Source organism: Oreochromis aureus, linkage group 18 (genome assembly GCF_013358895.1).
Source record: "Oreochromis aureus strain Israel breed Guangdong linkage group 18, ZZ_aureus, whole genome shotgun sequence".
Lineage (NCBI taxonomy): Eukaryota > Metazoa > Chordata > Actinopteri > Cichliformes > Cichlidae > Oreochromis > Oreochromis aureus.
The window spans coordinates 20,939,915-20,964,801 of NC_052959.1; the positions used below are offsets into that span (position 1 = coordinate 20,939,915).

Consider the following 24,887-nt stretch of genomic DNA (forward strand, 5'->3'; position numbering starts at 1 on the left):
AGTGTTCCTCTCTGCCAATTAGCCTGGCCGTAATTACACAGACACATATGGAGCTGTCAATCACCCGGCTCCTCCACACAGGAACTCACCCACCCAGCGAAGAGAGCGAGAACGATAGAGAGACTGCAGCAGGGAGAGAGAAGGAGTTTCCAACAGCTAAGGCTATACCACTCTAAACGACCACACACTGTGCCAATAACATGAGCAGTATTTCTCTGACTGTGCAGCAATCCATCAGTTCCCAGGAAAATGCCATGAAACAGGCTTCAGCAAAAAAAATGTTTTGAAATTCATTTTGTGGAGTGTTTACAATTTTCTTGTTTACTACTGATCACAATTTGTGCAAATGGTGGAAAAGTAGGTGGAAAAAGAAGCACTGTATTCCATGTAAGAATGCACTTTAGCGGTATGAAGGAAATTGTCTTAATGTTTGGTTTTTTTTAACTTCTGTTTTTCTTATTTTTCAATAAAAAAAATAATGGGCCGAGCCTGAGGACCAGGAAAGTTAGATAGTGTTGCGAGAAAGTCTATACCAGCATACACACAGGAAGAGATTAGCAGCTATTTAGCCACCAGAGACTCTATGAAATGCCACCGTAGTGATGACAGGCAACACAAAAAAAACCCCACTGCTGACACAAAATGGTGAGGTACCTAGTCTCAATTTTGAAGCAAGTGATAAAAGCAAGTACCGAACGGAGCGAAAGATAACACTGGCTGACATATAATGCAACCAGAGCCTAAAACATTCCCCTAGTAACCAAATGTCAGTTTTAAAGAAGCTGGTGAAAAGCAGCTTGCTTTTTATGTGGACATGGCTTAACACATTGTTGGTTTTGGACAGAATAATTTGCAGTTGAGAAATTCCCACATCTGTGAATTTTAAGTATAAGGTTTAAACTTAAATAAGTAAGCTGGAAATATTTGGCAATGATGTTGTTGTGTTATATAGGTCATATACAAAACATGTACACTTACCTGCCATCAACTGCTTGTAAGTATAAATATCTAATTGCCAACTCAATGCCTTTAATCATGTAGACATCGTCTAGACAACCTGCTGTAGTTTATTATTAGAATGAGGAAGAAAGGCGATTTTAGTGACCTAACATGACACGATTGCTGATGCAAGACAGGCTGGTCTGAGTATAACTGCTGATCTACTGGGATTTTCCCATACAACCATCTCTAGGGTTCATAGATGGTCTGAAAAAGAGAAATCCTGCGAGTGGCAGTTCTCTGGGAGAAAATGACTTGTTGGTGCCAAAGTTGAGAGGGGAATGGTCGGAGTGCTTCAAGCTGATAGGAATGCACAGTCTGTGCCATAAAGTATTAAGGTGGTTCTGAAGCCAAATGGAGTCCAACCTGGTGCTAGCGAGGTATAACTAATGAAGAGGCCGGTGAGTGTAAATGAATATTAGAGCACAATTTTAAAAAGAGAGCACAAATCTTAGTGAGAATGCTGATTTTTTACACATATACTGTAGATGCTGAAAAAAACAATTTCTTGTCTAAAACTTCAATAAAAATATTTTTTCACTCAACAAGGTATATTGTTTATTTTGAGAAAAGACATTACTCTTTAATAAACAATGTAGGAAGATTGTCTCAAACAATACATCAGGTACAAATTTCACTCACTAAGAACCTTACCGTTTGATTGTGTGGCACTTTGGATTGCTAAGCACATTTTTGAAGGTATGTATAAAGCCTTTTAGTTTTAGACCTTTTGGGTCACCAAGCAATAAAACATGTCTGTCACACCAGAAAAAAAATAACCAGATAAATAACTGAAAAAAACACATGACACCCATTTAATGTTCAATGCAGTAACATCTGTAATAAATGACACTTAAACCTACATTACCCATTTATCTAGCGACATTAATTAATCCCCGCTTTCACTCTTGTAAATAAATGCATTCAAGTCTCACTTAATGCAGAGCCTGATTTCCCCTGAGCATCTCCAACAGAAGAAAACAAATGAAAGTTTAATAAAAATGAAGATAACATTGAGTTATCTGTCAGGCTTTCAAGTTGTGTGCGTGTTCTATGGTAAACTGTGTCGCCCTGATTTCTATCCATTCTACTCAGTTGACACTTGAATCAACCCAAGAGGGAAAGAGAGACTAAAAGGAAGAGTATCTGTGAATGCCCGCAAGTGTGGCAAGGTGTGCTTTACTTGTTTAGGTACTATATGTGGCTCTCGGGATTTAAGGTGGTGAACAGGGGGGATAATAATAACAATAATAATAAGATACTAATCATAATAATAATAACAACCTTTATTTAAATTAGGCATTCATAACAATACTGCAAAAGTGTTTTTGCACTGAAAGCAACAATGAATAATTAATAATAATAATAATATTAATAAAAAAGTTATTTCCTAAGGTCCAGTGATGCAGATAGTAGGAAATGAAAAGAAGACAGGCAGAAAGTAGAGGGGGTAAAATATGAAGGAGAGATGGGTAGGCACAGGGGAAAAGGTGGAGGTCCAGTCCCAGCAGCAAGTCTTACCTCTGGGATGTCTTCTTGTACTTGCGCCTGCCAGAGAAAGAACAAACACGAGGAGAATGAGGCTTCGGAAAGACAGGACGAAAGGACATTGGGGTCATGCAAAAACCAGCTGAACATTACACTATAAAGAATACACAAATGATTGAGCTATCGCTATCTTTCTTGTGCTGAAAATTTAATAAAAGATGCAGCCCTGTCATATGAACCAAGCACAATCTGCTTTTTTTTTAACAAAGGAAAGAACTACACATTTACCCATTATAATGCTTATTTTAATGAATATGAAGTAAAACTGAGAATCCAAAATAATACAGATCAGTTATCAAATTTAAAGGAAAAATCTCCAGGGTTCAGGAACCCTATTGTGAAGAAATAAGATGGCTCTGTTATGCTTTACTGAGCATTTTGCTCAAATGGTAAGGCTCCACGTTTCTCCTTAGAGGATAAGGTCACGGCAAATCAACACAAAGTTGTTTTAAAGTGATCAGCTTTATCCTAGGAAGAAATATTTCAGTCCTGATGGGAGTGATTTCTTCCAGGATGGCAATGTCCCTATTTTGAGGGTACAATCATGTGCTATGACCTTTGCATTTACCAGATCTCGACTGAACACATAAGGGAGACTTTGGAGCGACATTGCTCTCCACTGCAATCATCAAAATGCCAAATAAGGAATGTGTTGCTCTCTCCAGTGGAGTTCCAGAGGCAGAGAATCGATACTAAGGTGTATTAAAAAGTCTTTAATGTGCATATGGTGGCCCAACAGCTTGCTAAAACAATTCATTTAGTTTAGTTTTTTTTTTTTTCTTTTAATTCATCACTGATCTGTATATAAACTTAATGGCAAATTGCATCATCAACTTCATGGCTTACTAGAATTGAGGCACATCAATAGTGTAAATGATCAAATCTCACAAATGCAAGCCTGCTCATGCAAAGAAGGCATTTATTGAGATGAAATGGGCAATTTAGCACATGTTCAGTGGGTCTAATTCCTAACACTTGACTAACAACATAAAAAGTAAGAGCGCAGTACGATTAGAACACAATAGTGACTCATTAAAATAAGAAACTTTTTCACTGATACTGGATCAAATGGGTACATTATAACAGTTACATGTAAATAAGTGAAGAGCTTTAGTCTACTTTTTTGAGTCTACTGTTACAGTAACGTGAAGTAAGAATGCAAATGCTTACAATCACTTATGCAGAAAAGGGATTTAAGAGAGGCATACCAATATGCAAAAAGACACACACACATACACGGCATTCAAACTCCACTCGATCCCACCAACCTTACTTCTACACACACGTACAAACATTGGGAAACCTACACAGATACATTAACACACCTATTGTACTATCACTTACGTTTGGCCCTAAAACACACCCACACCTCCATGAAGTGATAACAGCATGGCTCTAAAAGCTGAGGTCATACACACACTCACTCACACACACTTACAGCACTCATGACAGCAAAGTGGGGGGAGGCATAAACTGTTTGACTACAGACATCTATTTAAATTCTAGTCAGGCACAATTCACAGCACTTAGCTTGATTTGCTCCTCTGTTGCTTTCTGTATCAATCTTTTAGAGCTCAGTGCAAAACTGCAAGCTAAGGAAGTTAATCCCCGTAAAGAAATGTTGAGAGCTCCCTTGAAATTAGTGGGAAAGGAAGAATGAATAAATCATTTAGGGTTGATGAAGCCATTGAAATGAAAACAAAATGAAGTGCCACGGTTTAACAGGGTAAACAATACAAAGAAAGACTAAATAAATAGTTTTAGGGGAATTATATTGATGAGACTTAAAAGACAGATCAATACTACATTAAGTAACTACAGGGAAAGCCAGGAGGCAAAAGCAGAACTAATAATGCATTATTTCTTTTTTCTAATCTTAGGTCACAGGTTTTGCCCTTTTACCCTCTTTTGGTGCATGGGTCTTCTAATGAATTCTAATTAGATGTGGACAAGAAGTGAGGATGGGTCAGAGAATTCTAGGAATTATCACAATTATAAAGGTTAAACATTATAGTAAATGTAACCTTAAAATAAACTAAACATGATACTTCCATGGGGGGTAAGGGGGATGACTCGTCTATCACTGGGGGTGAAGTCACTGAGGCAGTTAAACTCTTTGGTGGCAGGGCCTCTGGGGTGGATGTGGGTTGGTGGTTCCCATCTTTAAGAAGGGGGACCAGAGCGTGTGCTCCTACTATAGGGGGAACACACTCGTCAGCCTACCTGGGAAGGTCTACGCCAGGGTGCAGGAAAGGAGAGTCCGTCTGTTTGTCAAACATCAGGTACAGGAGGAACAATGCGGTTTTCGTCCCAGTCATGGAACACTGGACCAGTTCTTTACCCTCTCGGGGGATACGTGAGGGTGCATGGGAGTTTGCCGAATGAGTCTACATGTGTTTTGTGGACTTGGAGAAGGCATTTGACCGTGTCCCTAGGACTGTTCTGCGGGAGGCGCAGGAGTATGGGGTGCCTGGCCCATTGCTACGAGCCATTTGATCCTTACAGAACCATTGGGAGAGCTTGGTCTGCTTAGCTGGCAATGGGTGAGACTCATTCCTGGTGGGTGTCAGACTCTGCCACAGCTGCCCTTTGTCACCAATTCTGTTCCTAAATTTTTTGGACAGAATTTCTAGGTGTAGCCGAGTGGTGGAAGGCTTCAACTTGGGCAGTCTCAGAATCCCATCTCTGCTGGCAGATTATGTGGTTCTGTTGGCTTCACCAGGTGGTGGCCTGTTACTATATCATTAGTTATAATGTATTTTATAGTTTATATTTATTTTATACTTTATAGTTTATTTGCAGATTTTTTAGCTAATACAGTATAAGTCCACACAATTATTTGTCGTGATATTACCATATACCATAAATATCTTATGCACATAATTTTTGTCTGTGCATTAGTCAGCTAGTAGACAAATAATATGAGTATATATTTTTATTCATTTAGTTAGTCTACGTATTAGCCTATCTTATAACACCATAAGAAATGGATAAGAATGAATGTCATGTTTTATAGCAGGTGCAGAGCTAGAGCTGAGGAAGTTCTGGTAAATATTGCAATATTTTTGGACACATTAAATAATTTGTGGTTACCAAAAAGTATTGAAGCGATATTTCATTTCAGTTCGCACAAAAAATAAATTTTCTATTTATTTACTTACATTAACATACATACCCCCAGAGCTCTGCAATTTTAATTAATATAAAGACTTGTTTTATTTGGTCGCCTGCCAGTGGCATCACATCTTCCCCAAACCCTCTAGTCGATAAACCTCCCAAGGAAGCACCGTAAATACTGGATGATTAGGCTTACAATAAAGTTATAACATTACAGTAATATTAGCCCTTCTCAATTACTTTGACTGAAGATAACAGCACTAGGCAATCCCACAACTGAATTCAACACATGGGATGATAAATATTTGCTCTAATCATTTAAGTACTAATCGTCTCACTAATCATTTTACAATTGGTTAAGTATTTTTAACTATAACAAGCAAAACACACTGCTCAAAATAATTCAACAAACACTTGATCATCACAGTTTAACACAGAGTCACTTCAACTTCACAGATATCAGTCTTTCTAGTAACCAAGCTTAAATCATTGTGAATCAATTTCACTTGCTTTGGTGCAAACCCAAGTGCCTGGAAAGGCATCAACAAGACAACTGAAAAACTGGGGATGGTTTTTCAGGTAGTGACCAAAGACTTTTGCTCTGTCCTTCTCCTTATGCTTTTTTTCTTGTTTTTGTTTTGGGTGCGTCCTTGTCACTACTAGTAGCATGAGATAATACCTGCACCCTATTCAAATTGTACAGGTCCAGCAAACCTTCTTGCAAGCCATTGCAAAAAGCACTAATTGTGATTTACTGAAGGACAGCTGGACAGGGCTTAGACATGCATCAACCCAGCACCAGGGCTGGTATTGGTGACTCTGTATAACAGGAGGAGCACTGCCCTTTCTCAAGTGGACTACTCATGTGCACATTTCTGATGGGCTGTGATCAGAGGTCCAACTGAAGGACACCCTCATGCCACCCTGAAGGAGTCTGTTTCTCAAGAATCTTCAGGTCATTTTGAAGGGCTCTTCCAGGAGACCTCCTGATCCTCTTTACACAAACTAGCAGATATACTTTTTTTTAATAGCCCATCTCCTGGTGCCTCCTCAACACTTTTGAGACTCCGCTGAGAGACAAAGTAAACTTTCAGGACAACACCAACGTGACAGCACATATGGATGTGATATCCTGGAGAAGTAAGACTACTGACTAGTTATGTATTTTGAATGAGCTCCAGGTACCGTGTGCGCTACCAGTAGTGACAGATACTAGCAAAAACAAAAACTGGAGAAAAATCAGTCAGGAGGGATGAGGAGAGAGCAATGATCTGTGGACAGCACCTGCAAAACCATTTTAGGGGCTTTCTTTTTGTCTCTCCAGTGTGCTCCAGTGCACTTCGGGTAAAGTGCACATTTTCTTACATGTACTTGGGATCTATGTTATTGTTTATGACTGTTATTGGATTGCTATGATTATCATAATTTGAGGGCATAATACTGCCCTCTCCTCAAGCAAGCACTTTTTTATGAACTGTTTACCAACTAATTAAATAATTCATTTCTATTAATCAATGGGAGACAGATTAGGTCTGCCTAAGTAAGCTAATTTATCAATACAAATACACTGGAATCCACTCACTGATATATTACATATAAAAATAAGGGCCATCTATTACAGGCTGCTAACCACGGTGTACACCGCATCATTGAAGACTGAGCATAGAGATAACTGTCCAAAACATATGCTCTGTCAATCCACAAATGTTTGGTACACTCTGTGGAGTACACTGTGCCAGAAACTGTGCTGTGTCAACCAGCAAACTCACATACAAATCACACAGCTGACAAACAAATCTAGGGTAAGCTAGCAGCACCTATAGTAAATATCCCCAAGTGGACTCAAACACATCCACAATCTATATCACCCACTTGAACACATGCACAGTCATCTTTTCGCAATCTCAAACACCTCAATGCAATTAAGCACAGAAAATATACTCTGTGAGTTTATTTTGTGAGTCTGTGTCAACATCTGTGGGTGCTGCCTGTCAGTTGGGGGCTCACTCTTTTTAGACAGAGGCTTTTTGTGAGATTAAAAGCTAATATGATCTCTGACACACTACAGGAGCCCTCAGAGCACCCAGCAAACTGCTGTGTAGCCCTTTAAAAAAAGAAAAAGAAAACGAAGGAAGGGGGAAAAAAAGGCCTGAGCTCCCGTTACATTCATCTGACTCACTATCCATCAATTACCCAAAAAGACAGATGGTTATGACGGTGAGCAAATTGAAGAGACAATGAAGTCATCCAAGGAAACTAAATGTGGCAGAGGATGGTGGTGGAACATCAAGCTTTTAACACAGGAGAGATAAACAATGCATAATCACGGAGCTATATAATTAAATACTGGCAAATAAAAAGTAACAAAAAATATTTGGTATTAGAGTTACAGGAACTCTAACTGCTGCCTTTATGTGCAGGAGGGAAATGTATTTCATTGAGACCTCGAGCAGCAGCATTAAAGATATCCTTCATAGCCCAACCCTCCTAGCAACAGTGCTGTCTCCTCCCCCTGCTGAGTAGGAATGATGTGAACTGAAAATGGATAAAAGAACATTTCACACTTCAACTTACATATAAAGTGCTTTCCTCACAGGGAGAAAGGTCATAGAGGTGTTGATTGGTGGCGAATGTGACAAAGTAAGTAAGGATCTTTAAAGAAACCAGCAGAAATAAGAGATGAGACGTTTTGAAGGTTTGTGAAATGTTAAAAGAAAAAAGAATGAACCCCATAACGCTCAGTATCTGAAAAATACACTCTTTTAGCCACTGATGTTTAAATGTACAGACTTGCTGCACAAGTCTGCATGGGCAGCAGGTGTTTATTGCACATCTGATGAGACAGTGAAAACATAATGAAAAGTTGAGAAGAGTAAAGATTTTCTTGCTCAAGAGTGAGCAACACCGATGTTCTTCTTCCTTCCTGTTCAGTTAGGCAAACAAACCATTTGGAAATGTATGGTTATGTTTGGCCTGAGTAATTACATACACACACTCCCTCTATGTTTTTCTTTCTATTTTACATTTTCACTCTGGGTTCTGTCTCCCATAAACTGACATACACACAACACAACTGAAACTATAAAAGAAATGAGTGTGATAGTCATGCTTTTATTATAACAACCATAATAAAGGCTACAGAAACTGCGCCTCTTTTTTTTGTCAAAAATGTGAATAATTCACACGATTGCAGATCAACTCACTTCTAAACATCAAAATGCCTCATTCAAACACGCTGAAGCATGCACATTGCTGCTTCACACACTTGTTGAAAAGAATAAAAGTGGATATACTCACAGTCCCCGGAGCCGGAGCCAAATCTTCTCTATCTGTTCTGGCTGGAGGTACTTCAGGGCCGTGCTTTCAAACTCCTCAATCTCTTTGGTGGGAGACTCCATGTCTGACGGAGTTACGGATTTGCCAACAACAGATCAAAAAAAAAAAGTTTAATCCCTGTCAAATGTGAACAGTGAGGAAGATGCAACGCAAAGAAGAGAAGTGCTGCGATGTGTTGGAACCCGGGATGTGACCGAGGTTTCCTCTCTTACAGTAGTTCCCACAGCTGCGACAAACCGGCTGCCATCCCTCCTGTTTCTCTCTTTTCCCTCTAGTTATGTGATAGAGAGTGTGTGACTGAAACTAAATAACACTCAAGCAGCTGTGGTAGTCATGAAGCAGTCCAACTGTACCTCTTTCCTCTCTCCCTCTCTTTCTCTGTTACTCATTCACTTCTCTCTTGTGTCAGCGCAGGGGTCCTGGAGCCGTGCCATGCTCTCCCAGCAACAACGGGATGCAGACGGCAGGGCAGCGCAATCCGGGATTAACGCTCACTGCCGAGCCCTCCGCACATGAGGGAGGGAGGGGAAAAGAGCACCAGTCAAAGAGAGGGAGGAGTCTGGCTGATAATGAGAAACCATGTTCTGTTTCATCTACTGGAAAACTGGAGGGAGTGAGGAAGAAAAATGAGTGGGGACAGACGTGAAGAAAAGGAAAAAAGACTTTAGGAGAAGACGAAAGCGCAAGTGCGGTGAATTCCTGTGCAGAATTTGCTGGTTTAAAAAAAGAAAAATACTTGCAAGAGGACATTTTCTTTTGAAATGTCAAAACAGTGACACAGCATTATCTTTTTGTAAGCGTCTAATTTACAAATGCAGTTGCTCAACATTTAACTCATTCACTAAAAATATGGCAGATTTATGACAGCTGAAATGTAGATAATGCATGTTTAGTACAACATATTAGATGCCATGCCAAGAGGGATTAAATAGCATGCAGAGAGTGTGCTGACACTGATTTGACAGAGATTACTTTGATCCATCGAGCACATTCAGGACCGCCCCACATTCAGCCCCCTAAAAATGGAGCAATTTCAAACATGGAATATTATTCCCTTTGTTTATTTTTCTTGCTTTCTCTAACAAAACACCCTACAGCATCTAAATACCACAGTGCTCTCTGCCAAGCCCTTGTGGGCAGAAATGTCAGCCAAGCCAGCAATAAGTGTAATACTGTCATAACTTTATGAGACACATACCCATCGTTCTACACAGACTTGTGCATATATAGTGTGGTATCCTACATATATATAATAAAAAGCTATGTCTGTAATTGTAAGTAGTAAGTCCTTAGTGCTGGATAGTCTATTTTAAACCTGCATGGTGCATTGTGTGCTGGAAATATATTCTACACAAGCATACTAAACTTTTCGTGCTTGCTTAACAACTAGTGAAGCATATTAGTTATTTTCTTAGGTTTCATTTATTTATCCTTTTCCAAGTCCAACTGGAAGATTGCTTGGATGACTCACCCCCCCTTACCTGCTCCCCCGAGCCCCTTACCATACTCTAAGGTCTTTCAATTACTTGATGCAGGATGTAGGGATAATGCCGGGGCGCCACCTCAAAGGGGCTCTTTCTTTCATCTGGTGAGATGCGTCCTCCATGAGGACAGAAGAGAGAGGTTTGCCTGAGTGCCACGAACGTGCTGATGTCCTCTTCAAAGGTGCGTTTATGCATCTGTTTTTTCTTTCCTTTCAGTTTCTTTCCTTTCCTGGCTGCCTTTCTTCACACCATTCTTTATGACTGTTTTTCTACCTGTCTGTGAAGGTATGCTGCCCCCAGGAGATATCAAGCCACATCCAGAGATGGCAGGTTAACTTGAGCAGAAACTACAATGACAACTTCACTTGTGACTGCTTCTGGTTCACAGATTTGCACCCCAGGGATTGGATGCACCGTGTAGTCTGTATGTGTGGTGTCATACTGCACCAGGAACACAAAGATTCCATCAAAAACAATGATTTAAAGGAGCTGGTCCATTTAAACTGTGCAGCAGTCACTGCACCCAAGAATCAAGTGTGTTGCAGAGAAGGTAAATAAATCTGTGACTCTTGGTGAGAAGCTTGTGAAAATCAGAAAATGTGTGGAGAGATTTTGAACTTTCCTTTCCTTGCTAAGGGTCAAATTTCCATTTAAAACACACTCAGTAGAACAATTTTGACAATTGTGAACAATTTGGGTAAGAATTACAGCTATCATTATTATTATTATAGCATTCCATGATAGCTGTACATGGAAACTGCTGGAAATATTGTGCTGATAGCAATCAAATCATGGTTAAGGTGTCTGAACATTGAACCCCCTACACCTTTTCAATAATGCAATAAAATCTCAGAATCAACATCCACTTTATGCAGCGAAGGGCAAGATGTGCAGCCTTTTCTCACACAGTCATTTGGCAAATTAGTCTCCTGTGACTACTCTCAGTTTTATATGTAGCAAAGTCCAACAGTATGAATACGATTGAGGAAACAGGTCGAAAGTGCTTTCTAGCCTTTCAGGTTACCTTGAAATGTGGCTGTTCAGAGCTGCTATAACACTTTCTCCTTCAGACACGGTTAGATGCCATATCGTACAAACTAATTCATGTCAAGGGTGCCAACAATTTGATGGATAGGCTACCTACAACACTTATTTAAGGTTAGACATACTGCAGACCCAAACCTGACCTTAGAACATAAACGACAGACTGTTTCAAGCACTAGCAATAAATGTAGGCATGGGAAGTAAACAAGTAAGCATTGAATCATCTCTAATTATCTCCGAGAGATGTTTATAACAACAAACCTCCCTTTGGCATAAACTATCTTTGGATCGCTCAGTCACATTTAATTACCTGACAACTTGTTGTAGCTTTGGTTAATTATTGACAAATTATTTTACCGTTACTAGAAGTTTAAGGAGAAAATATTTATAGCAACTCACACTGACTAGAAAAACGCTCAGTGATTTATGAAATGCTATGATAAAGAATGCAGCCTGGTTAAGTAGCCTCCAGCCTTTGCACCAAAAGAATCTCAGACAACACTTTAATTACATTGCCACCTGATGAATGAAACACCTTCCAGCAAAAAAGCACTGTAGTAATGTGCCGAGTTTGTGCCACTGAATTGCAGGAGAACGCGATACAACAATGATGAGTATGTGATGAAGTATTAGGAATTCTTTTGCTTGCTGCTGAGTCATACTCTGTGCCACTGTTGCCAGCGAATTTGACTATAAAATTGAGAGTATTTAACAGGGTGAGCAAAGATGCACAAACGCACATAACAAGCAAAATGTGTCATGTGTAACAGGGTAAAACAAATATGATGAACCAACAAAAGCAAAAAAGCGATGATGGTCCTTCACATAATGAAACTAAATACTGAAAGTCCCTGATAATTACAATTACAAAAGCTGTTTGCCATAAAAAGGAATTCCAATGAATCCTGTCTTACAAAAATGAATTATTTGCAAGGATCTGCTGAATATTACACTCTGCTACAACTTCCTTGTCACAGTGCTTGAGTCTTCTTAAAGCTCACACATCGAAATCAAGACATTAACAGCTCTGGCCATTTGGAGGTACATGAAAAATTCAAATCTCATTTAAATTTCTGGGCAAGTCGATAAGGATATCTATGCATCAAAATAGCAGGCGCCTTTGCAGTAATGACCACGTTTTGGTGGAGATCATGAATCACAAAATATGATTACGCATCACTGCTTCATTTCTGGTTTTGTATTGGAAGTACTGTAGATACAGAGATGGGTGGGAGAAATTGAGGACACCCAGCTGTAAATCTATATTTATTTGCAAAAGGATGGGGGTTGAGAATTATTTCAGACAAGAAATTTCCTATTTCTCCATCCCCACAACTGATTCTGATAGGTCAGAGGTGACGGAACATCTGAAGAGAAACCCAGGGTTAAGGATTAATGTGGTCAAGCTCGCATAATGTAAAAGCAGTTTACACAAGAACAGGCCTCTCTTCCGCATGTGTGGTTGAAAAAGTCCAGCTGGTTACGGCAGCTTAATCTGGGGTTTTTTGTGCCTCTCTAAAGGATCTAACTGGGGCAAAAAACTTTTCTGCTGTCGCGTCATTCTATTCACTCTTTGGGCCTTTTTTGTACAGATATTCATGGTCCCAGAGGATGACTCTCTCTCTCGATACTCTGCATAACAATAGCCTTCAGTGGTAAATTCCATAATAGTAATTAACAATTTTTGTTACACATACATATTATTTAAGGTGTTTACAAGAGGATTTGAAAGTGTCTGGAAACCTCTATTTTAAACATTTCACATCTGAAATTCTGTTACGTTGACTTGCTAAATTCTCAGCTTGTCCTCAGTAGCCCTTGTTTAAATCTTTAACCTGCCATCCACACTGAACAGACAGAGAACAGGAGGTTGTGTAAGCTCATTAGTTGGAGATAACTATGGTAACTGGAGGGGTTAACAGGGCATTAATCTGTTTGAGAGACAACTACAAACTAAATACAGACTGTTTAACCTCTCAGAGAGCTAAATGCAGCTTACAAGTGCAGATCCCTCCAGACTTGTGTGTGCACTGTACTAAAAATAGTATTGACTATTTTTAGGTAATTTCAGTCATTTTCAAAATCAAAAGTATTACTTAAACTCATTCAATTTAAACATGTTTTGCTTATTGCTACTCCACTACTTAACAGTGGGATGTCCAGGCTTTGGGGAGGCCAGTCCATGACTGACAGTGCTCCTGACAGTGATCCATGTATGCTTTTAGTGCATTGGCAGCTATTGCCAATTAAATATACCTCCCTCCTAACCTCCTTTTTGGTGCAAAAAATACAATGTTGTGCCTGTCAATCTGTGTCATCCATCTATACGTTGTTTGTTTGCATTTTTCACAGAGAAATGAGGACAAAATATGTTTTCGTGAGAGGCTGCTCATAAAAAAGTGGCTAGAGATCTACCACAACCAGAACACTGGTTCCTGCCTTGGTTTAGGTGGCTTTTTAATGCTTGACTGATTCATAGATCAACATTAAGTGACCTAACAAATCAAGATATTCTAAAAATGGTGAAGTGCAAAGACTGGACTGAAAATAAATGAAACAGCAGAAAAATGTGCAAAAAAAACTTTGAAGAATCTTTTATTCTGGATCCTTGGAAGCAAAATATAGAGAAATGTGGGACTCTTGCACAACACTGTAATTTTATGAATATCAGTCTTTAAAAATTATTATCTCTTATTTATTATGTACCATAAAATGTCTCTGAAACAATTGTATTAATGTTTTTTTTATTTCTAATTGTCATGTCAAGCATTTTGGTATTTATCTAAAAATTAAAATATCTTCCATAAACCTCAAGCAGTGAGAGAAAACTTATGGTGGGTAATATTATTGTCAGACAGGGGTAAAATCATGGTTACTATGTAATAAAATCCAAATTAATGCTTTAAAAATTAATTTAAATTAAAGTTTTAAAGTTTTTATGAGGGCAGGCAATCTTGTTGATATGTGTGGTTCTTTTTTTCCCCCATCACACCTCTGTTGTTATGCCTCTAATATAAAAAGTCTATGATAGATGGTGATTTACTGCGCAGGGTTAAAGCTAAGGAAATGTTGCACTTACTGTAAATAACAGCTTAAAGTGACAAATGCTGCAGGAAATTTATGCTACGTGGACAAAATACTTCACCGGCCCCCTTAGTGCCTTCCAGTCTGTAAAGGCTCTGATCCTATTAATACATTAATCCAGCAAGAAGATTGATGTAAAGCAGTGGCAGAGCCTAAAGAGAGGAGTACTCATGTAATGGGTGATTATAATGCACAGTGTATTTAAAAGCTGTTATGCGGGCAGAGAGAAGACACTATTACTGAGTGAGGTTAAAGGGAATGAGCTAAGGGAATGGGGAGAACCATAGAAATCGTCTCTGCAGAATTTTTAGTCTATTTCCAAATGTCATTTTATTTAATTACTACAGTGGAAGGCAATGCAGACACACATTTTTACCCTTATTGTGCAAATGCAAATAATTAAAAAACTTTACATTTGGTTAACTTTATTTTGGGGATTTATGCACCTATTTCATCCTAAAGTAAAATGCAGTATCTTTCTATCCCATTAACATTTTAATTTTCTAAAATTAATACATTATGACTACTTCCTGCAAGTCACCCTAATGCATCTAATGATCTATATCTAAGAAGAAAGAAAACGGCTGTAGACAGTAAAGATTCAGACTTTGGACGACGCTGCACCACTCTGCGTTCTGCATATTTTAAAGTTTTACTTTTCTCCCTGCTACACATAAAACTATACTCCATATCAAGCTGTATAATATCCAGAAATATGTGCCACGCAGCAGTGACTTTGCCCAGCAGAGCCTCATTAACCCGCTAGTAAGGCTAGTGATGGAGCTTGTTGCTGCAGGGAGGATGTCAGCGGGGGACTGCGAACCTGTGGCTGCAGCCAGTGGAAGGGTCAGCCTCAGAAACTGTTGGATGGCACGATGAAGACAGCCACCTTAATCAGCTGTGCAATGTTCACAGCAGCAAACAGCATCCAATTAAGCAGTAGCCAAATCCCACTGAGGACCTCAGAAGAATGTCTGTCTAGGTTTTGGCTGCATGTGTACATTTATTGAATGTTTGTCTGTGCTGATTCTGTTTTTCTCACCATTTGTTAAGCATCTACCCACCTTTGTAATCATTTTCACTACCCTCTATTTATCATTTTTTCTGCTGTTTTTGAAAGTGCCTTCATTTGGTGAAACATAGACTTAACATGAATTTTTAGTGCATTCCTGTCAGTCACTACCTATCCATAAGGACTGTCAAAAAAGGGGGTTCAGTAAAAAAACAAACAAAAAAAAAACAAAAACAAAGCACAGTTATAAATCTAGCACTAAATCTCAAAGGACCATTAGTGGAATAAGATTGGAATACAATGGAAATTGGTTTCTAATAAAAAGACAATTCTAGCTAATGAATAACAACCTCTTCCCAAAATCTTTCACTCTTCCTCCTATGGGACGATAACGAAATAATCCTAATGGCTTTTTTGTATCATACTCATCTCTTTAAAGATTTGGCTTTCAAAGCAGTAATTTTGAAAAGAAAAAAAGTCAATCAATTAATGAAACCATTGATTCAGATAGAGAGTAAGTGCTGATCAAAATGATGGTTCAGAAACTCCTGCACACTAATATCGTGTTTGTGTTGCATATATCAAGTTCCAGCAATTAGGAAAATGAATGCAATGGCAATCTGTCATCTTCTGACATGGCAAATTCTGAAGGATCAAAAAAAAAGGACAAAACAATTTGATTCTGCATAAAAATCACAGGTTTCCCCTTCTGCATGAATGCAAACTATTATCTATTCAATAGGTAGCCAGTGCTTTAAAAGACTATGGTTTCCCTAATGAACAGAAGAAACAGCGTGGCACCAGCCGAACAGATGAGTCACCGTGCGTTTATATACTAATGGCTCCATATTGTGTTTTAGTCCTCCCAGTGTGTGTGTGTGTGTGTGTGTAAACTGTAATCCTAAACCAGTTGCAAGCAGCAGCAACGTAAGCACCAGGCAACCTTTCAGCTTGAAAAAGGGAAAATCAGGTAATCAAGTAACTGTGGGATTGACTGGAAAATAATTTAATTATATTCACCTGAGTCCAGTTTATGACAGTCAGTATGTTTTAAGGATCTCCAATCCTTCCCGCTAAACATCATGTGATCTCACTCTATTCTCCAAAAAATCTAATTATCAGGAGGATAACGGCCAGCACCGGCCTTGGAGGTGACACTGTAGTTACATCATTTCATGGATTACTGCTAGTTCCAGTGTCATTTAATCACCCTGTGCCATAATCTGGCTAGTTGTCATTTAAGATGTACATCCCTGTGACTCCCTGCAGTTTTGGCCTGTATTAACCACAGTTGGCGTGGCGTCCCCTGACTTTCAGTGGGATCAGGACAAAGGTAATCATTGAACAGTATAAATCATTGTAAGCATAACATTGCACTTTTCCACAGCTAACATTCATCACCTGCTATCACTATTTCACCAGCCAACACATTTTAGTAAAAATACAAAAAAAAGACTGGAGTAATTCCTAGCATATTTTATTTGTTTTAAACTGTTAGCGCCATTGAAAAGAATCATTCCCTTGCCAGTTCTTGAAAAAAATAGGCAAACTGTTCATCCTCAGCCAAGGATGAACAGCCTCATGCTTGGCAATTGTTCCCCCACTCTGACTGAGGCTAAAGCTATGGCTAAATGACAAATGAACTGCTTCCTCTACGGAAGGTAGGAGTGCTTTCAGCTCACCCAGTGTTTTTTTTTTTCTAATCTGAGCTATAGGTTTTAACTAAAGGACTAGCCTATGTCCAGTCAAGTGGAAAAGCACTTTCTCCTTGTCACCACCCTCCTCTGGAAAAGGGATCTGTGTTCCAGGGGAGACTGGCAGAGAACAACGACACTGTAATTTGAGATAACATAGAGAAGAGCTGGAGAGGAAGCATTTGTTACTGCAGACTGGAAACGAAGGAAAACCCGAAAACAACACTTGGATGGGATTTGAGAAGTCACAAACTGAGCACTGTAAAATTGTGATCTCTGTGAGGACTTGCTAGACAAAAATATCGGGAAAACAAGTGAAAATCATCTGGCCATAACTCCCTGTCTACTTTCTGTACTATTAAAATCTTGTTATCAAGTACTAAAGTGCACTTTTAGTATCCTCTGACAAATGCTTACTTATTGCCACCTGAGACATATTGCAGTCTCCAGGGCCATCAAGGTTAATTGGAATCAGGTGTTAAAAGACATGCAATATTCTAAAAGTGACAACAAATTATGTTAATGGTAGTTTGAAGTCCTTGTTATCAAGGTGGAATCAATCACGCCCAAGTCCCTCGAGGTCAGCAGCCATATATAGCAATTAACAGAGTAAATGTGAGTGTGCATGCGTATGTGTGTGCATCAGCTAAATGTCAGACAGGAGATTATCTTCTTCATTAAAAAAAACAAACCTGAAGAGGTTCAACTTTAATATATCGCCTGCTCAAGTTCATTCTGATCCAAAAACAGAAAACAAATACAAAATACAGAGCAATGCCTGATGGTGAGCTATGCCACATTGTAAGATAATGAGCTGAACAGGGCTGCTGATGTCCCACTGTAGCACCACACAGGATGCATTTCATGATAATTAACATATAATGAGGATTACTTGTTTTGGCATCATTACTGGGATATTTCTGACAGCAGCAAACCTGATGGCAGTTTTCTCTGTGGCATCTGGTTCATCTGCTGCAGGAAGATCATCGGCCAGAATCTCTTCAGGACTCCGTGGGTCATTCAGGGGGGGCTTCTGCTCTTTGCCTTTGATCCCCATCCCTGCAGTGATGGCATTCCACAAAGCACTCTGGGACTTTGAGCCTAAATAAAACAAAAGCCTGCTGGTGTCACAGTCATTTCATACAGTGAATAAACCGTTAATTTGTTTCAAGGTGTTGTTTCACAAAAAAATATTGAAGCATTGGCTGCTGGAGTACATTTCACTGAAAGGGAGTGACAGATTTCAGCGCCTCTGTAATACTGCCCTCATGTGGATGATTGTCGTTAGTGCCAGTGCGCTTACTTAAGAGGAGAGGAGGCAACTTTCTTTCCCAGTTATAGGTCTTTTTCAGCTAATTAACCACTCCTACATCCACACATTTGCATGAAGACATCTATTACTGCAAATATATTATAACATATTATTACATATCTTCAGTTTAAGTCACTATTATTTACAAAACACTTTTTAACCCATTTTTTTTTACTTTCTGGTCAAGGCAAACTGTCTCTAAATTATCTCTGTAGAAAAGACTTCCTATGAAAATCTGTTGTCATAAAAAAAACAAAGAAATATGAAGTATGGTTGCAAATATTTCGAAACAGACTTTCAGCACTTTCTCATATCCATTTTGTTGAGTTGGTCAGAACTCTTTTTAAATATCTCAAAAACTTGGATGGATGGAAGTGTGATGAGCTGAATAACAGTGAAGTATAACAATGGTGATACTTACGTGCAAAACTGGCCTGAGGTCTTGCTGAGCTGTCTTCTTCATTTGCCACTAGAAGGAAAAAACGATTAAATAAATAATTCAACAAATATTAAAGTGGTGCATCAAGAATGATAATTTGAAACCTCTTTAGCAAAACTTTTTGATTAAGATGTTTAGTACACACAGTATCTGTAGTACATTATTTTTTATATTGTGTTTGTGGTGAAAAGGTGTTTGACTTAATGCTTTCATGTATTTGCTGTTGCTATCTCTGTACTTTTGCCCAGCTGGAATTTCAACAGTCCCTTAAACATATTTGCACAGTATGGTAGTGAAGAACACACTCATTAGCTACATCCTTAGCTATACATGTTCAACTGCCTGTTAAGGCAGATATCTGATCAGCAAACGACATAGCAGCAACTTCTTTTAATCACGTAGGCAAGTTCAAGATGACCTGCTGGAGATCAAAGTGAGCATCAGAAGTGAGAAGAATTTAAGTGACTTTGAATGTGACATGGTTGCTGGTGATCAGATACTGCTGATTTACTGGAATCTTCCCACACCTCCATCTGCAGGGTTTATAGCGCTTGGTCTTAAAAGAGAAAACATCCAGGGTGCAGCAGTACTCTGGGTGGAAATACCTTGCTTATGATAGAGGTCAAAGGAGAATGACAAGACTGCTCCAAGCTGGTAAGAAGACAATAATAACTCAAATAACCACTTGTAACAACCAAGGTATGCAGAAAAGCTCCTAGAACACACAATACGCCAAATCTTGAAGCAGATGAGCTACAGAACCAGAAGATCACACAGAGTGCCACTGTTGTCAGCCAAGTACAGAAAACTGAGTTTCACATGAGCTCAGTAAAACTTGGGAAGATTGACAAAACATTCCCTGGTTTGATGAGTCTTGATTTCTGGTGTGACATTTGGATTGTAGGGTCAGAATTGGGTGTAAACAACATGAAAGCATGGATCCATCCTGCCTTGTATGTGGTTAAGGCTGCTGCTGGTGGTGTAATGATGTGGGGATACTTCTTGGCACATTCTGGGCCGTTTAGTACCAGCTGAGTATCCTTTAAACGCTACAGCCTGAATTCACATAATGCATATGCACCCAACAAAGGAGCAACTGTGTGAGGCTATCAAGTTGATATGGGCCAAAATCTCTGAGGAATGTTTCCCGCACCTTTTTCTGTACCATAAACATTAATAAACGCAGTTCTAAAGGCAAAAAGGCGTCCAACCCAGTGTCAGCAATGTGTACCTAATGAGGTGGCCAGTGAGTGTAAGTTGACAGGAATTTAACAGCAATGTTAAATTCATTCATGTCATCACATAAACATGGCAGCAAGCTGCTGACCAAGCCTCATAAGGGGTCATGTGATGTATTCATTAACTCAGGAGGGTATGGAAGGATTAACAGCCAGGATCTTCTTGCTCTGAGGCAACAGTGGTAACCACCTCACCAGCAAGCTGGCCCACAACTACAACTTGTTTAAGTAATTTCCAAATTATCACCACAGTATAAATGAAATGAAACAACAACAAGTTAATTATTTTGTATTTGGCATAAATTTACATGTTGCTACATTTTGTTATCAGCAGGACTAAAGCTGTAAGAGAAGGGCTCTAGGGTGTTCACCAACTAAACAGTCTCTCAAATTCAGGCAGTGTGAATGTTGCAGCTCAACCCAGCTCAGGTCCACCAACACTTCACCACAATCAATAACTCTGGCTGCTCTCCAGCACAGTTATTTTGTAACACCGCAGTTCTGTGAGTTCGTTAAGTGCATCAATGTGAATTTAACTCATTAGGTAAAGCTTTTCACTAAGAGAACTGCTCATTTGGAAAGCTGAAAAATATTTACAGTAGCAGCCATCATGCTTTATGAATGACTGTAGGTCCATCAGTGAGTTCTCAGGCATTTCGGTTTATTTTTTGTTATTTTGTATATTGTCAGAACAATTCTGCTTTTGTAGGCCCAATTTTTAAATTGGTTTCTTTAAGAACCACGGATAAAACATTTATAAAACAAAACAGTTACAAATTTATAAAACATTGCTTACATCCCACTCCAGCAGATCTTCAACGGTCTTTAAAAAGAGCTTGCAAACACTTAAAACTAGATTTCTGTTCATATAATGAGTAATTACAAATGGAGAAACTCCATATCCTTTATTAATCACATACTAACATTTAAAACCAGATACAAGATAATCAAAGTGGAATATGATATTTATTAATATCTTAAAAACACTTCTCACCACAGACATGTAGAGCTAGCAGACTCCATACTAAAACTGCAGGGAGCTCAACTTCACAACCTGGTGGCCCAAAAGGTGTTGCTACAAGGCGCTTGTTATGCCTTTTGGTCAAAAGTCAGTAGTTAGTGCATAATCTGATTAAGTTACGTAAAAAAGGTGATAAATAAGTTCAAAGTTAAGAAATATTATAAGTAATTCATGCTAAAAACAGTTAAGATGTGTGTGTTTGAAATTTGCTCAGAGTGAGACATCGTTATCACAAGCGATCTTTGTATTGTATGTGCGGAAATGGGAGCGAGGGAGCGCTCTGATCATTCACCTATCTTTGACGTATTTTCTCCGTTAATGTTGTGAAAAGTGCTTCGGCAGTATTAAAACTGTGAATAAGCTCATGTACACGCTAAAAGTGCTCTACACGCTTGTACCTTGGGAAACGTTCGTCTTTGTGAGTATTAATGTGTTCAGAAATAACTTGTATATGTGTTTACATGGAGTAACTGTGATGCTAATGTAACGCACGTGTTAAGCTAGGCTAATCATTAAGTTTGTCATTAAGATGTGTATTAGCTAGCAATTTATTTTCATATTCTGTATGTTTCAGTTACAAATAAGAAATAGCAAGGAGAAGCCTTGAGAGAGGAAAGGCTTTAAAGGATCTTCATTAAAAGCAAGAAAAGCAAGCCTTGTGTGGAAGATATCGGCTATTTTGTTCGCTGGCTGTCTAGCTTCACATGGTCATGTGTCGTGAGGGCAGCACAGCGCTTTTAACTAATCATGACAGATAAATAAAAAATAAAAAAACCATATATTATTCAAGGCCTAATCAGAAGGTTGTATTAATTTTTTTATATGAACATAAGTATAACAAAAAAGTTACTGTGATTCTATCTTTCATCTCTGTTAATGAATTTGAATCTATTTATTGCCCCCTGTTGGTTTGACTTACAGCAATAAAAACAGTGGTTTGTCCCACTAATAGAAGAGTACCCCTATAACTAGAAGATCTGTTGCCCAATTACATGGCTAATGGAGCACATATACGCAGACTTAAGGGACTGCAGTGTCCTGGGTTTTAACAAGAAATTATTTTATGCCTTTGAGATGTGGTCTGTAAGTCAAATTTTAAATGTTCCCAATGTAATTAGCTGTACTGCAAAAGTTCCACAGTAAAAGAAGGAAGTTAGAGGTTACGTTATTACATTACTGTGGAGGTGGCATAGAGGGTCATCATGTAACATTGACACAACTCATTACGAAGCCATTAATAGTCTGATTGTATTGGAGTTTACTTCTTCACTACAGTTAGTCCAGCTACAATTCAAAAACTACATTTGTACACAATGAGTAAAGTTTCCTATCAGAAGAACTGCACAGATGTTTGATGGTATCTTAGTTGCTGACAAATTGCATCCCTGCCAATATTATGAAGCACCGAAAGTCATTGACCCACTATCTGACCTACATAAGGAAAAAAAAACACCAGGGTCATGTTTAAGACTCGGGTACAGAACCTGTTAACGTCCACACTCCAGAATCCTGAGGAAGGATGTCGCATTATTAGAGCATTTGTCAACAATATGAGAATGAAAGTGACCTTTCACCTGCTAATAACATGAGATGGAAGAGTATCTTACAAGTTAACCAATGCAACTGGTACACCACAAACTCACAGTTGCCTTAAAATTAAGACTAATTCACGTAATTTAAGTTTCATTAGTTCGTTACCCTGAAAAAGCAGCAGGAAAAATCTTTTATATTCTGTTACAGTAATTACTATCATCTACACTGTTTTAACAACCTTCAATTAGTGTTTCAGTGACTGCATTTCTAATTTTGTCATCATCAGCTGACTACCGAGTTTCATTTGTGTTTGTTAAAGAACCTCAAATCTTGAGATATTTCTTATACTCTTTTCTCTTCATCATTCAGTCTGCAGTTGAACAACTGTGTCTTGAAATGAACTTGTTGTTGTGTCTAATTGTGCTTTGGGACCAAGTGTATTATTTTGCTTACGACAATGTCATGCTCTGTTAATCAACATGGGCAACCGAAGGATAAACGATTTAAAAATGGCCTTGTGGGATATAACGCTGCATTTGGACTTCTGTGGGCCTCCATGAAATTCTACTTCTAGTAGATAACAAAACAGACCCGTCATCAGCTTCCTGTGACAAATATAAACAGCATTGTTTGATTTTGGCCTTTGGTGTTAATCAGATTATCCGCCCTTGTAAATAAGGAACTCCAAGGATATGAACAAGGTTAGATGCAAAAGTCAGTGTTCCACGTTTCAGCACTGTAGCCATGAGTGGATCATAGACTCATGAGACTAAAGGTTAAGAACATAGTGAAACAAATCCCCTCTAATCTTTTTTCATTTTTGTTTTGTACCCTATGTTAACTGTTTGTTTTACTCTGTTTGTTTTTCATCCTTTCAAAGTTCCATCTTTTCAATTTTTTTCCTTCCTGCAAAAGATAAAATATACTTTAATGCCTCATTTTGAATTTAGGGCTAGTTATTCTTATTCTTATACACTTATTCTTCTTTTTTATTTCTTTTTTTATTTCTAAGTTAATATACTGTGTTGTGTTGTTTGTGTTGCGTTGTGATGTGTCATATCGTGTCGTGTTGTGTTATATGTAGTACCGACGTAGGACAGTTTTTCCAATTTCATTGTACTACTGTACTATGTATGACTGTGCAATGACAATAAAGAATTATCTTATCTTATCTTATCTTATCTTACATGAATTTATTCCACCAAATGTGTTCTTGGAGATGGACAAGCCAACACAGCCATTTATGTAAAACCCCATTTGATCATGAGACTATTACCATTAGTGGGTAGTTAGAGGAGAGAAATCGCAGGTGTGTGCTTGGATTTTAGCTGCCAAAATGTTGCTTATTTTTCCAAGTAAGCAAAATGTGTTTTGTTTCCAGTTTATTTAATTTAAGGTAGGTGAGAAATTCAATCACAAATGATGGATTTTGTTTAAATTAGTCATTTAACTAAACCCATATAAGAATCTTTCAGACATGCACTCCTATCCAGCATCTGAACACGCTAGCTCCATATCTAAATGCACACCATGATCACTTTAAGGCAAATTACACAATGATCTAGTAACATTTATGCATCAGAAACATGTACAAGTAGTCATTTAGATACTGTACAAGTCTGAACAGTTAGACGAGAACAGTTAGGCACGCACAATATTACAAGTGTGCATATGTCTCTCCCACATCTTTGTGCGTTGTTCAGCTCACTAACAAACATGATTTCTTTGGATGATGCCCTAAACAGTAAAAGCATCGCAGAAAACTGTTGCCTACTCTCATGCTTTTGGCATGAGACACCCACTTTCACTCTCCTCCTCACTCTGCTAAAGCTAGTCTCACAAACAACTGAGAATCACTCTATAAACAACATAAAGTGCATGCATACAGTGCCCGATTTCTATTTTATTTTTGCATATTTGTCACACTTAAATGTTTCAGATCATCAAACACACCTGTAAATACACAATTCAGTGTTGAAATTTTAAAAATCATTTATTAAAAGGGAAAAAAAGCTATCCGAACGTA

The 24,887-nt window shown here is 38.5% G+C and overlaps 1 protein-coding gene and 1 long non-coding RNA gene across 4 annotated transcripts in view; one reads left to right on the forward strand and one right to left on the reverse strand.

The window, feature by feature from the left end:
• The window catches only part of pde1cb (phosphodiesterase 1C, calmodulin-dependent b), a 105,906-nt gene that overhangs the window by 54,911 nt on the left and 26,108 nt on the right, over positions 1 to 24,887 (reverse strand). The window contains exons 1-5 of one of the 3 annotated variants that reach the window (XM_039602106.1): positions 19,052 to 19,098; positions 18,254 to 18,419; positions 8,962 to 9,064; positions 8,239 to 8,316; positions 2,521 to 2,547 (exon numbers count right to left, since the gene is read on the reverse strand). In XM_039602106.1, coding sequence (XP_039458040.1) covers positions 2,521 to 2,547; positions 8,239 to 8,316; positions 8,962 to 9,064; positions 18,254 to 18,338 — 293 coding nt within the window. In that variant the 5' untranslated portion in view covers positions 18,339 to 18,419; positions 19,052 to 19,098. Of the gene's footprint in view, positions 1 to 2,520; positions 2,548 to 8,238; positions 8,317 to 8,961; positions 9,943 to 18,253; positions 18,420 to 19,051; positions 19,100 to 24,887 lie in introns of those variants that run through there. The other 2 variants (XM_039602105.1, XM_031757231.2) reach the window with 2 other exon arrangements.
• On the forward strand, positions 21,449 to 22,112 carry LOC120434295. Its single transcript, XR_005609044.1, has 2 exons — positions 21,449 to 21,746; positions 21,903 to 22,112. It is a non-coding gene; the product is annotated as an uncharacterized LOC120434295 (long non-coding RNA).